Raw genomic sequence first — 14,702 nt, 5'->3', positions numbered from 1 at the left:
TTTGGATTATGGAGTTTCTATTTGTTGTGATTGGGGAATAGTTCATTGTTCAGATTATTGTGCATCCATTTATTTAAGGGTTCCTTCTGATAATAAATTTAGTCAATTAATCAAGTTATGAGATTTTTAAAGGTCAAGATTGTTTGTTTTAACTGAATCAATAGCTTTGATTGTCAGGGTTAGTTTTTAAGGTGGCCACAAGAGCAACAAGGCGAGACAGGTTCGGTAAGTATACATTTAGATAGATAAGCTTTATTTAAGATTATCAACAAGACAGGGAAAAACAACAAAAAACTCGCTCCTATAAAAAGGAGGACAAACGGGCACAAACTCGGAGGGAAAACTACAAAACTAGGAATTAACTCGGAACGAGGCACTAGGAATTAAACGAGGGCGGAATGGGAGATGAACATGGAAGAAATAGGTGGTAACTAAAAACTAGAGACAATGACACTATCAATCAAACCTTTAAACAAAAACATTAACCAGAGGAGTGGATACCAAGAATGATCTAAACAAAAACTAAATCAATGACCTAGAAAATAACAGAACACCCGAAAACTAGACATACACGTAACCATCAACTAAACCAAAGTACACTAAGAAACAATTTATACCCTCACCCGACAAAACCCACAAAGAGGGAAAGACTGACACAGAGTGAAAACCCAAATCAAAACCACGAGTAAGGGGAACTAGAAGACCGCCTGTTGCATAGAAACAAAGGGAATAACAAAGATAATGATCCGACGGGGGGAACTAAAGGGAGAGTCTTTTAAAAGGGGACAGGTGAAAACAGTTGTGACTGTTGATGAGTGGTGAAGCTGTAGAAATTAACTGGGAACAGGAAGTGGAGAAAATGAGGTACAAAATAAAAGTCAGGATGTGAGTTTGAGGGTCAGCTCATGAAATTAATTACCCCAGCAAATTCACTACGTGTGCAAGCTAAGTCATATTTAGAGCAGAAGTTTTCATAGGTTAACCAATATCCCTGATCATATGGCAAGTGGCATATTGATCAGACATTTTTATCCATCCACTTTTGTAGGTACAGAGACTTACCATTACGTAAGACACATCTGTTGCTCCAGAGAGGTGTTTGATGTGGTGTAAAGTTATGTGTGTACTTGAGTTTCCAGCATAACCACACTTGTTTGTGGAAAGAGGACAGGTTGACAGGCAGTTTTTCAACAAGGAAATCACATTTAAGAATATACTCAATACCAGCTGTATGAGCCACATACTCATCCTTTAAGGGTCCACAGTTTTATGTAATGTGTGTTTGTGATGTGTCTTTGTACTGATGATCATTGATAGTTTGCCTTTGTAGTTTACCTTTTAAGTTTGTTGACCAGGGTCATGGAAACAATGCATGCTAAGGTTTTGTTAAAGAGAGATGCAGTTCAGCTCAGCTACTGCAGGGTGCTGACGTGACACGATAGCTGGAGCAGAGGAACTGACTAGAAGAAAGGTGTGGACCGCAACAAGGTAGAAGAAAAAGACTCTAAAAACTGTGCCAAATCGACATGTGGACAATGATCCGCAGTGGCGACCCTGAACTCACGGGATAAGCCAAAAAGGACTAAAAATAAAAAATTTTAAAAAGTGATATGATACCTAGATATTCAACTGCTGTTTTGATTGGAATGTTATAAGCTTCTGTAAGGCTACTTTCATGTATGGGCATTAACTCACATTTATTGAGATTCAATGTTAAAGCAGATGCTTTTGAAAATATGCTAATTAGTTCCAGGATTTGGGGAATTTGATCTAGATGTTTTAGGAAGATTGTGGTGTCATCAGCCAGCTGGCTGGAGATAATTTGCTCATCAAAAACATTCAGTTTGTCAAAATTGGAGTTTTTAATAAGGATGGACATCATTTCTGGTGCCAAAATAAACAGAAATGGCGAAATGTTGCATGCTTGTTTGACTCCTCTATATACTGTGAAACGAGGAGAGGTGGCTTGGGGAAAGACCTTCTCAACTCCACTCCCTTCCGGTCGTACGTACATAGAGCGTCAGTCACGGCCTACGTATTGTTGTACGTACGGCGTACTTCTCGCGTCATATCTTCCAACTCAACCGCCGCTTCCTGGCCGGCCCAGGCAGCTGCCTCAGGCCCCGCTACTCTGTGATCCGCTATACAGATATTATAATCATTTCCCGGTAAAGACACAGCCCCTCGGTCTGTGGAGCTGCTGTCGACATGAGTGAAGGAAGAGGCTGAAACCTCGAGATCCTCAGCAGAAGTCCCGGGACTCGCTGCTAGGTTAGTGTTTGTTTGAGTAGTTTTTGGTTTGGGGAGTTAAAGGGCTCCTCATAGGAAACGATGAGTGAACTGATTAGTTTGTCTTCAGAATGAATTACTACAGTCATCTCTCTGCACAGTTGAACCCAAAATCTGCTGGTAGTTTTTTCATTTTATGTAGTTAAATGTTAGTTTCATGGAAGGCGCTTTGGATGGAAGCTTTGTTCGGACAGTAGACACTTCAGCTGCACTATTGTCTCGTATCATTAACGCAGACTGACGCTACTAACCAGTCTCTGACGGGCTCCCATTCGGATTTACAACTCTAATCCAAGGCTGGATTAATCGCCCAGGGTGACCCAGGGCACAAAATGGTAGTTGGGCTCCTAATAACTTCCATTATACAATGATTGATGAATATTCATAAGTATTTATGGAAGATAATCTTCAACTTGTAATTAAGATTATGGAAATGTTATTTGTTTTTAATTTATTCTTTAGACATTTTGCAATAAATTGAATTCACTAAGCTTTGTTAATAACTGGACACTGTAAAAATAAAAGAGCCATTGGATAAAATAGAAGTCAGTTACTGATGACAGCACAGCTGGATCAGATATTAATTTGCAGGTGCAGATGCCTTAAAATTTGTATGGTGACAGACAATGTATAGTACTGTTAAAGTAATGAAGAAGATAATAATAATAATTATTTTTAATAATAATATTAATATTATAATATTGTAATATATAATAATATTACTATTATAAAATAATATTAAAACAAAGGTTCAGTGTGTAGCTTGCCTCCACAACTACACACTGAACCTTTTTTCTTCTACCTTGTTGCGCGCAGTCCACACGTTGTTTTTTTTTAATGTCCTTTTGGCTTATCCTGTGAGTTCAGGGTCGCCACAGTGGATCATTGTCCGCATGCCGATTTGGCACAGAGTCTTTTTCTTCTACCTTGTTGCGGTCCACATCTTTCTTCTAGTCAGTTCCTCTGCTCCAGCTACCGTGTGACGTCAGCACCCTGCAGTAGCTGAGCTGAACTGCATGTCTTGTAACAAACCTGTTGCTAAGCATTGTTCCCTTGACCACTGGAAATTAAAATTAAAAGGTAAACTACAAAGGCAACTATCAAAGATACATGGTGTCACTAATGACATCGTCAGTACACATAAGCATAACACAACACACAATACAGTACAGTTCCCAATACACAATACATACTACATGAAACAAAAAACAAAAACTGAGGAAACCCTTGATTGGCTCATACACAAAACTTAATGATAGGGGCTACAACTATGGGCTTTCGGGATCCTGCTTTGCCTGGTCGGGAATTCCGCCTTGATCTGATTACATCAGCAGCAGAGAACAACAACATACGTTTTCTTCTTTCATGCACAGCAGCAACATCAATAAACACTATACATACAGTAAATCTGTTTGTTCTGTCAGCAGAGTTGTGGCCGGAGTGAAGTGGAGCCTAAGGTGTAGTGGCCGTGGTGATGGTGTTAGACTCAGGAGAAGTCTTCATGGATCAGGTTGAGGGTGCAAGCATTGGGTGCAGCAGGGATCTGTTGGAACCAGATGTCCGAACAGATCCCCCCAAAACCAACTACAGCTCTGCTGTGATAACTGGACAGCCACCCAAGAGAAGCAGTGTTGTTAAGAAAGAGAAGGTGTCCCACAATGGGCTACAAGCCCAGACAAAAAGCTGCCAGGTAGAAAGGAGGTCATCATCATTTAAAGGTGGGGCCATGCCAAGACCACTGCTCCGTCGCCCCCTCAGCCTGGAGATAACACCACAGCGTCTGCGAGGGACTCAGGAGCCAATGATGGACAAACGGATTGTGCAGCCTCCTTGGCGCAGTGGTTCGGCTGCTCCCTCGCCCCCAGCTCGCAGCTTGACCAGCCCCAGTCTAGGAGCAGGTGGCTGGATGCGCCGCAGTGAAAGCACCTGCTCGGTCAACTACTCCCTTGGGCTACGGGCCAGCAAGGGCCAAATGCGACCTGCCACCTCCTTGCCACACATAGCTAAAGGGGTGGGGGGAACTACACTGCCTACATCATCCCGGCCTTGTTTGCTTGTCTCCCTCAGACCTCTTAACTTGGAACAAGAGAAGCAGGCTTTCTTCCAGTCTGACTACAAATACGAGCCTCAGTTTGAGTACATGCAGCCTGAGCCAAGGAGTGTACTGGATAAGTACAGAGAGGGCTCAGGCCTCTTCCTCGAACAGGTAAGTCAGGATCAGATTAAGAATCTACGAATCAAACTTTGAGTTTACATAGTGATGATTGTTCTGTCTTTCTGCAGGCCATTGGAATCATGGAGTGTGTTCTGAGGAAGTTTGGATGCTATGAGAACTTTGAGGAGGTTACAGGTGGCGTCATCCTCCCTAAAAGTCAGGTCTGGGCTGCTGTACGCAAATATCTGCAGAAAGAAGGCTGTGTGGGAGAGGTGAGTGCAATGAGCAACATGCAGCAGCAACTACCAAAGCATTAGGCAAGATCAGAAACCATTTGCCCCAAACATTTACAGTGCAGCCTTATGTGATCCAACCCTTATATTTACCTTTTGAATAAATATGCATCAGACACACTGAAATAACTGCTGTGTCTACCTAATGTAATGTTACTTTAAAACAGCTACTTAATTTGATTACTATTTTTCACATCCATAAACTCTCGTGCAGCAGAGTGCAGCACTGTCTCATCTTCAAAGCCTAGCTGTGAAGGTTAGTAATTCATGAAACAATTTCCTTGTCTTGTGACAAGGAAATGTGATCTAACTTTACACGTTTTATACATTTTTACCTTTTCATCAGCTACTCTAATAATTATCAATAATGAATTAATGGAGATGATTCTCTTCACCGTGGAATAGAAATTCATCTATAAAAATAATGTATTAATTAAAGGGCTGTAAATGTAATTATTTCCCTTATTAATATATAATATGAATGTATATATTACAAATATATTCAGGTTCAAAGAGGGCCTTTGCTAAACATCCAGCAAAAACATTACAAATAATGAAACAAATGTTACTATTAATGATGTCGCTGTGTTTAAATGATTCCAGGTTGTGGTGCGTCTGTCTGATGAGCTTCTGTCTCAGGCGGTTATGGTGGTTGAGAGCTGTCGTCCGACTCTGACCATCAACCTGTCGGGAGCTCGACAGCACTGGCTGGAGGGGATGCTGAGACATGAGATAGGTGCGCTGCAGTTCAATTCTCACACTGGAATAAGACAAAGATTAGAAGATAATACAGTATTACAAGGTGTTTCAGGTGAAATCTATTATATGAAGCAACAGTTTTTCCTACCATGACAGTACTCGCAAACATTCAGTTGCTTTATATCAGATCTCAATCGTTGCTGAATCTGGAGCTACATTTGATTGGTTAATCACCTGGAAATTAATCAGCAACTGTTGATTGATTTTAATTGTTTTGTTTTTTGTTGGTTAGATAAAAACAAACTATTCAAAAGTTTTCACCATGGGCTGTGGGAAATTAAATAGGGAACTTGTACAATTTTTGATATTTTATAGATCAAATGGTAATTAATGTTCAGTTAGTTAATGTTAATAGTAATTGCAAACCTAGTATTTTTAACATGTACTACATTTTAACATAATAACTTATGTTTAATCCTGTAAATACAAGGTAAGCAAACTGCATTTAAAGTTTGCTTACCTTGTTTCCTTAAAATCAAATTCAAATTTGTAGAACCTTTTCAGCTGCACTATAATGATCCTTTTACAAATGTTAACATCACCTCCAAAATTACAACTAGGATGTGAATGTTTTAATATTATCCACCAGTAAAACTATGAAAAGTTATTCTTCAGTTATTCCTGTGTCTTAATGTGATTACAGTAGTGTAGTGTTTCGGTTCAGGGGAGCTGATTCACAACTATCCATCTATCAACTACCTAAACTGCTTATCTTGTCCCAGCTGTCACCGGCCAATTGGAAGGATACACCATGGACAGGTCACCAGTCTACATTAACTATCACACACAGCCAGAGAACTCTTCAAACAGTTGAGTCACAGCAAGAAAAAGACAGGAAATAGATTCTATTTGGAGATGACGATGAAGTAACTGATGAATCATAAAGGTGGTAACATTAGAAAAAACGGGCTTTGGTACCCTAATGGAATTTTGAACTTCTTCTACTGTCATCTTTACAAATGACTACCATGGTATGAATAAATGCTCCATCTGGCTTATTGAAAACAGTTTTTGGGACTTTTGGGAACTTTTAACATTTAACATCTGAGGAGTTGTTAACATGTCAATGGTTTTTGAGGTCTGATATTGCTTTTTGGGTAACATGAGTCAAGTATTGGCTGAAAAGCAATGTCAGAACTGTCATGATTGTGGTAACAGCTCCACGGTAGCCAAATGCCTCTAACTCCCCACCTATTAGTTGCACTGCTTTTTGGATGAGGGTCCAAATGTTTTCAAGATCCTTAAGAAGTCTTTTTGCCTAACCTGTGTGAATGAGAAACTTCAGGAATTTGTGGTTTTACTGAAATGTCTAGACAACTGTTGTTTTCAGAATTGTGAAAGAAAGAATTGTGGTGCTCTTTGATTTCATCCAGTGGCACTGTCAGGTTAGTTTAACTGTACGTTCTGTTGATTAAGGCTCCAAATAACACATAATAGTATGCTAACAGTCTAAGTTGGTAAATAGTATAAATATTATACCAGCTAAACCTCAACATGTCAATTTTGTCACTGTCAGCATGCGGACATTTGCATTTAGCTCATAGCAATATACTTGTGCTTCCCCAAGTCACTAGACAGGTTGTAGACTTGTATATTAGAATAACTGAAAGTGACACCCCCTTGTTTGTCTTGCTCCAGCCATAATCAGGAAACAATGGACGGGCACAGTGCTGAACTGGTTTGAATCGTACAGGACAGCAGCTACTTTGCGAATTATAGGAAACAATAAAATAACGTAATAAATACAAAGACATCAAACATATTGACTTAGTATAAGGATATTAGCATGTGTTGATTTAAGGTAGTTTAGTTGCATGGTTACAAGTAATAAGCCTTGCCAGATATACTTGTTGTAGCCATGGAATCAGATCTAAATTATAACATACACATTATTACGGTAAAACAGTCAGCCTATCACCTTAAGAATATGTCAAGCATTGAATGCCCCACTATATGTCTCAGCAGGGCTAAAAAAATAACATTTATTTTGACCATGCTTGATTACCGTTTTTGTCTTGCACCAGCCTACTTGTCTGACAAGCTTCTAGTGTACAGTGCATCCAGAAAGTATTCACACATTTAACTTTTTCAATATTTTGTTATGTTACATCCTTGTTATGTTACATCCTTATACTAAAATGGATCAAATTTATTTTCATCAAAATTATAGAAACAATCACGTCATGAGAATGTGAAAATGTTTGTTGGAAATCTTTGCTGCAATCTTTGTTCAGACTTGAACCCAATTGAACATCTCTGGAGAGATCTGAAAATAGCTGTGTACCGACACTCCCCATCCAACCTGATGGAGCTTGAGAGCTACTGAAAAGAAGAATGGGAGAAACTGCCCAAAAATAGGAGTCAAGCTGGTACCATTATACTTAGAGACTTGAGGCTGTAAGTGGAGCTAAAGATGCTTCAACAAAGAATAAAGCAAAGGCAGTGAATACTGTACACTGTACATGTGATTTTTATTTTATTTTTTTAAGGAATTTGCAAAGATCTCAAACAAACGTCTTTCACGTTGTCATTATGGGGTATTGTTTGTAGAATTTTGAGGAAAATATTGAATTGAATCCATTTTGGAATAAGGCTAAAACATAACAGAAAGTGGAAAATGCTGTGAATACTTTCTGCATGCACCGTATGATCCAGTCCCTGCCCTTAGATCCTCTGACACGAGTCTTTTAATTGTTTCAAAATGCAGGACAAAAACATTTGGTGAGGCAGCTTTTAGTGTTTATGCTCCGGGCCATTGGAACTGTCTGCCTGTGAATCTCTGAACAACACAAATTGTTGATGTTTTTAAATGTAGATTTAACACCCACATGTTTAGCCTGGCCTTTTAAAGCAGTGGTTTACGATCAGGTCTGCTTCGCCCTTAAGTCCTCTCAGTTGTTTTGGGACAAGTCTGCTTACTGTCCCAAAGTCGAAACTAATAATGAAATGGCAGCAATCAGTTTTCAAATTCAAGGGATTTTCACAAAGGTGTTAAAATGTGTTAAAGGTGGATTTACCCTTGTGCAGGTTTGCTTGTAAAAATGCGTAGCCTCTTTGACCAACGGAGTCACGTTTCTCTTCTCCTCAGGCACACATTATTTGCGGGGGGTAAACAACAGCCTGCAACCATGGGCCACTACAGAGGGCAGGAAGAAGTTCAGCCTGAAACCTGCAAATCCCACAGAGGAGGGCCTAGCCAGCCTGCATAGCGTGTTGTTACGGAAACAGCCCTACTTGTGGCGTGCAGCTCTGCTGTACTACACGGTTTACCATGCCATGAGCATGAGCTTTAGCCAGCTCTTTAGTCATATTGCACGCTTCGTCCAGGACCCAGATGTCCGCTGGGAATACTGTCTGAGAGCCAAGAGGGGACAGACTGACACCTCACAACCCGGTTAAAACACACACACACACACACACACACACACACACACACACACACACACACACACACACACACACACACAGACACGGGCATTTGGTGTGTGATGTCTGCTTAATGTAATCTAATACAACCATTCTACTTTTATGACTTCACATTTTGATGACACTGTCACACAAGTGTTCCATTGGATAAAGAATTATGCAGATGTTTTACTAAAAGTAAAGCGAGGAAAGTTTCAACAATAGTCCCATGTATAGTTGTTATTAATCTGGTAACCTCATAGAAACTGTGGTGAGAAAAATAGTAACCCAAAATAGTAATTTTTGTGTTCTCCTTGGGACACTTGATGGGGTCTAGTCTTTCTCAGTGTATTCATAATCCCAAGCCGACTCCCACATGCCACTGCAGCTGTTGTGCTGCAGAATGAATTTACCCAGATCAGAAGCCTTCCTGATGGTATTTGTTAATGGATAATAATCTAAACATCTTTTTCACAGCCAATACGGGCTTTGATGTTAAGGTCAGAGTTTCTGAAGATCTTGAACTGCACTTGAACTAAACACACTATGTTCAGATGTGTTTCTAATGTTCTGATAAAAAAATTTAAATGTATTAAACATTATTTAGTCCAGTACAATACAAGATTTAATCAACTCAGTGGCATTCAATTTATATTTTACACATTTCAGATGTCGTCATAAACAGAACATTATTAACTTTTTAGAGGTACAGATTTGCAGTGGTTTTTACAGGAGTTGTTTTCCACCTCTACAAAAAAAACGGTGAACTACAAATTAGAAATTTGTAAAAAGCTGTGCCATTATCATAATTCGCTTGTAGCAGTGATGAAGTGCAGGATTTTCTGAGCTGTAGCTCAGTTGGTAAGGCAGTTGTCCACGGACCACAGGGTCAGTGATTTGATCCCCGGCCATATGTCAAAGTGTCTCTGGGCAAGACACTGAACCCCTAACAGCCCATTCCCCTCCCCAGCTGTGCCGTGCTGGTCCAAGCCCGGTAGAAATTGGGGAGGGTTTTGTCAGGAAGGGAATCCGGTGTGCCAAATCAACATGTGGACAATGATACACTGTGGAGACCCTGAACTCATGGGATAAGCTGAAAGGACAAAAAAAAAAAAAAAAGTGTGACTGTCCTGAAGGAGATCAATGATGTTTTGGTGTGTTTTTAACAAATCACCTTAAATTTTAAGTGAGACAGAAAGAAAATAAACCTTATATTTGTATATTTAAATAATATCTTTTACTGAAATATTTTAGAATATTGACAGTGAATAAAGTTATTGATTAAACATTTTTTGACCTTTTTAAACTGAATGTTTAATTATGAGCCCACGGTAATAATTCAAAGCGGCCTTGAGGATTTACAGCTTTTATATGAGCTCCTCTCATCTGCCATCCTGATAAGAACAGCTTTTTAAAGTAACATTTGTAAATCAAACAAACTATAAAAGCTAGGGGAAACAATCTACTCCTCCTCCTCCTCAGTGTAAATGACACATTTGAAATCTTATAACACAACGGGTTAAACAGCGGAACATTCGTTTTACAGGAAAACAAACAAATTGTATATTTATGTTCCTTTTGTGGTGCTTCTGTTCCAGGTTGCTTCAGTAAAGATCAGGTTTATCTAGACGGGATTCTCCGGATTCTTCGGCATCGAAGGACCATTGACTTCAAGATGTTGACGTCTTTAGGCAAGGTTAGGGTCATAACCTCCAAATAACAGCATTTCTTATCAGTGCAAACTCCACTGTGTGTTTACATGGGAACAAAAGCAGGTACTTTCCATGTGCACATAAATAAAGTCACAATCATAAAGAAAGTAAACTAAATAAATAGATCAACACACATGGTTTATTAAAACACAAAAGTTATCAAATTGCTGGTAAAATATGTTATACAGAAAGGCTCCTGAGTTACAGTTACTTATTAACCTAATATGCATGTGTTTGGACCATGGAAATAAACCAGAGCACCTGGAGGAATCCCACACAAGAATGGGAAAAACACGCAAACTCCACACAGGCCACAGTTGGCCGGGAGTACAAACCCACAGCCTGTGCTGGCGGCAGCACTAACCACTTTACCTCCATGCTGCCCACCTATAAGTACAAGTAGCGTTTCCACCCCTAATGGAGACTCTAGACTTCATGAATTTAACAAAAATAACATGTTTTTAGTAAATAAATATTTACAAGTCAAGTACTAATCTCTCTAACATTTGTTTTTATTTTTCTTGCTGTTGTAGTCTTGAGGAAAGGCGGCACTGTCTGGCAGAACTATTTTATTTTAAAATACAACAATTAGTAAAATTCAGTGAACAGTAAATGTTGTGACAACATATACTTTTTATATATTTTGGTATATGAGGTTTGGATGCCAAAATGTAGTAGAGTAGTAGAGCATTTTGTGTTGGCCATTTTTGCAGACTAAACTGAGTTGTGAAGAACAGTTGTGAAATGCTTAAACAAACGTGTGGATTTTGTCTCAATGTTGGGAGTTGAATTAGGAAGGTAGGTTCTCAGCGCTAAGATCAACAAAGCTAATATTTACAGGGATCATTAATTTAAGACTTTTCCAAGTTACTTTCTTGTGACTGTTCTCATGCAAAGCGACAGATGAAAACAAACAGCTGAGAAGTACATTTTAAATGTCGGATGTTTTTCAGCTCCACACAGTTGACTACTCTTTGACCACTCAGTGTAAGAATTGGGTTTTAATATGAGACCATCACGTTTGGAAAATTACAAACCTACAATCTCCTTAAAATGATTTAATCCAAAATCACAAGGGTATTGGAGGGAGGAGGTTTCTGATCATTTGATAAAAGGAGCATACTGGTCAGTATTAACACTGCTAAGGTAAGCAGAGATGGGACTATGTATAAATGTTTTACTCCATATACTCCATTACAAGCAAAAGCCCTCTATTGTGCACCTCACCTTGTTTGTGAGTACAGGTGTTTTCCACATTTCATACACTGAAGAGCCTTTTCCCCGTATAGGTGTCTTTCGAAGATGTGGAAAAGCTGTGTCCTCTTGCAGTGCTCTCCAGAACAAGAATTCCACACTTCATGCGAGATCAGGAGCGGTACCTGCAACATCTGGACCACATCGTTGCCGTCAACGAGCTGGACGATTCAACGCTGCAACACCTGCTTCCCTGACCGTCCCTGCATCACCTGAAGCCAAGAAGAACTGCAGGATGCTGGTACAATGAGCGTATCATATGGTGCCCTGAATATTATTTAAAGTATCCAGTATAACCAATGCTTTATTTGAGCAATTTTTTTTTTTTTATAAAACTTGAATGATACAAACAAAAGGGATGGAAACACTAACACCTCTATCTACATTTTCACTTTTCTCCGATGCATGTCTCTGTGGCTTTTTCACAGTTCACGCTTAAAGTGCTCCCTCCCCTCAACTTTTACTCCCAATATGAAATTACCTCAGTATTGCAACTTTGTAACCAACATTATATATGTAGAATCATACATAGTCACTGCAGCCAGCACCTGTACAGGACACTGCTGACGTGTCGTTTACAGATTCATTATCACATGCTTTATTTATGCAATTATGTATGTTTTTTGCTTTTTTAACTTTTGAGAAAACAGGCTGAATGTTTCTGGTATTAGCTTTATGCATTCTTTTCTTAGAAAACAGTGTTTTGCCTTACATCTTTTGCATTTTATAAAGATCACCAGGGACACTTCATTTCCAAACCCTGGGAAAGTGGTAGCTGAGGCCATGATTCTTTAAAATATCAAGTGCCAGTGGACTCACTCAAGCATTAAATACTCCCCAGGAAAGTTTTAAAATATCAGTGTTATTAAGAAGATGAGCTGTGTTGTTTATGTCTTAACTTTGTCCTTGGTGATCTTTGAATATCAATATGCTACTGTGATGTGACCTGCCCCTGAGCTACCCCCTCTGCGCCAGCAGGGTTAGAGGAACAGTTTGGCAATTTGGAAAATTAATTTAGCATTTGCTTTCTTACAGGTAGTGAGATGAAAAAGACTGATTCCACCATCACATCTGTATGTTTAATATGTAGCTTGAAGACTAGTGAGAGGGGAAAGAGTCTGGCTCTGTCCGAAATGTGAAAATGAAAATTGATTTCTAAACCTCTACCCTAAGAATCAGCGGTCTAATCATAGCTTAAAAACAAGTATCTTAGGAGTCCTGTTATTTAAGATGTTAAGATTTCTGATGTTGAAGCAATAGTGAGCTGAAATGTCACTGACTTTGGTAATAACTACAAATCCAGCTTTGCAAAACAGCCTTTCTCAGTAGTTTACAATGTGACATTTTTTATTTGGAGAAAAATATGTTTGTTCACTATGAATATTTTTCAGGGTCTTCTAGCATACACCAATTTCCAAAAGCCAGAGGAGGTGAACACGAGTCAGTCGAGGCCCATGTTTAGTTCAGACACGTTTGTAATTACAAGACAGACAGGTTTGAACTATGTAAATGTTTTTAGAGATTAGAGATAGGATATTACAAACTAGCTTGTTGAGTTTTAGGGATGATGAAAGAAATACTGAATGCAAAATAGCTACAGAAACTAGGGACATAGAAACTACATAGTATGTTTTGATTTCAGCTCTCTACGGTAACATTATACTGTATTTTTTGTTTGTTTTGTCCTTTCGGCTTATCCCGTGAGTTCAGGGTCGCCACAGCGGATCATTTGTCCGCATGTTGACTTGTCACAGTTTTTTACGCTGGATGCCCTTCCACTGTTAACATTATACTGTATAAAGAATCTATTAAATATTTAAAATTGTAACCCAATTTATGGAACCACTATTAGCTTCGCTAGATAACTACACCTCATAGTTTGTCAGTGACAGTTGTCTGCTTTTCTTTACCTTGGTCTGAAATTAGTGATACACTGTTAAGCATTGAGAATTTGGACAATGAATCTTAGTCATCACTGAACTGTAAGTGCTTAGCATGAATGGTAATCTTCGCTTAGCGAACTGCTGATTCACAACTATAGAGCTTACGCTTGAGTTTTTGGAATGCAAAATAGAAAATATGCATTCCAAAACAAAATGTAAACTTTTTTACATTGTAGACAGAGCCATTCCTTCTCTCCAGTCTAACAGGCTGGTGGAGCTTCCCTTCTCATTGAACTCTCAGCAAAAAAGCACATAAAATTTCCAAACAGTTTCATTAACATCTTTCAGTGGCATATAAAAGAGGCATTTAATACACTGGGCCTTTTTGAAGCAGCCAAAATTAGCCAACCATTGTAGTTCTACATCCAAACATAAGAATTGGCAGGAGGAAGATAGGGTGTTATGGGCGTGCCTTCGATGGGTGTGGAGCTCATCTGCTGTAGCTAGTCATGTGTGTTTAGGCTGCTTTTTGTGTGTTTGACAGGTAAATCTTAAGATGTCAATCAGAGCATTCATTTTGGGTCAAACAGTCTGAGGAAAATTAGCACGGAGAGACTAAAAAAAGAAAAACATACTTTGTTTGATATGGGCTCAAATCGTAACAGCTGGTTCAGTTGTCCAACTTTTTAAACTTGAAACAGTATAAGAAAACACAACCAAAATGTAAACACTACTTAAATGATGCTTTTTAAATACTTGCATTTTAAAAGGTTAATGTATAATTGAAATTTACTGCTGTATACAGTTTTAGCCATTTGGTAACCTTGGCCCAAATTTGCCTAAATGAATGCACCTATTTGTAATGCACGAATGTTGCACAAGTGTTTTATGTTCTGGAAACACCTTGAATTTCCAGTTTATTTATTAAAAACATACACATACATACTGACTG

The 14,702-nt window shown here is 38.9% G+C and overlaps 1 protein-coding gene across 3 annotated transcripts; it reads left to right on the top strand.

The window, feature by feature from the left end:
* The first annotated feature begins 2,066 nt into the window (after positions 1 to 2,066).
* kiaa0895l lies at positions 2,067 to 14,699 on the top strand. Of its 3 annotated transcripts, none has more exons than XM_067495388.1 (8): positions 2,067 to 2,271; positions 3,717 to 4,495; positions 4,573 to 4,716; positions 5,341 to 5,473; positions 6,219 to 6,305; positions 8,585 to 8,890; positions 10,500 to 10,597; positions 11,903 to 14,699. In XM_067495388.1, exons 2-8 carry the CDS (start codon positions 3,764 to 3,766, stop codon positions 12,062 to 12,064), a joined length of 1,662 nt encoding a protein of 553 aa, XP_067351489.1. In that variant the 5' UTR covers positions 2,067 to 2,271; positions 3,717 to 3,763; the 3' UTR covers positions 12,065 to 14,699. The 3 variants fall into 3 exon arrangements, with proteins under 3 accessions (XP_067351489.1, XP_067351490.1, XP_067351491.1); XM_067495389.1 differs by having other exon boundaries at positions 3,714 to 4,495; XM_067495390.1 differs by lacking the exon at positions 6,219 to 6,305 and having other exon boundaries at positions 2,068 to 2,271.
* Positions 14,700 to 14,702: the final 3 nt, after the last annotated feature.

This window comes from Channa argus, chromosome 2 (assembly GCF_033026475.1).
Source record: "Channa argus isolate prfri chromosome 2, Channa argus male v1.0, whole genome shotgun sequence".
Lineage (NCBI taxonomy): Eukaryota > Metazoa > Chordata > Actinopteri > Anabantiformes > Channidae > Channa > Channa argus.
This window is presented reverse-complemented; position numbering and strand designations above follow the sequence as displayed.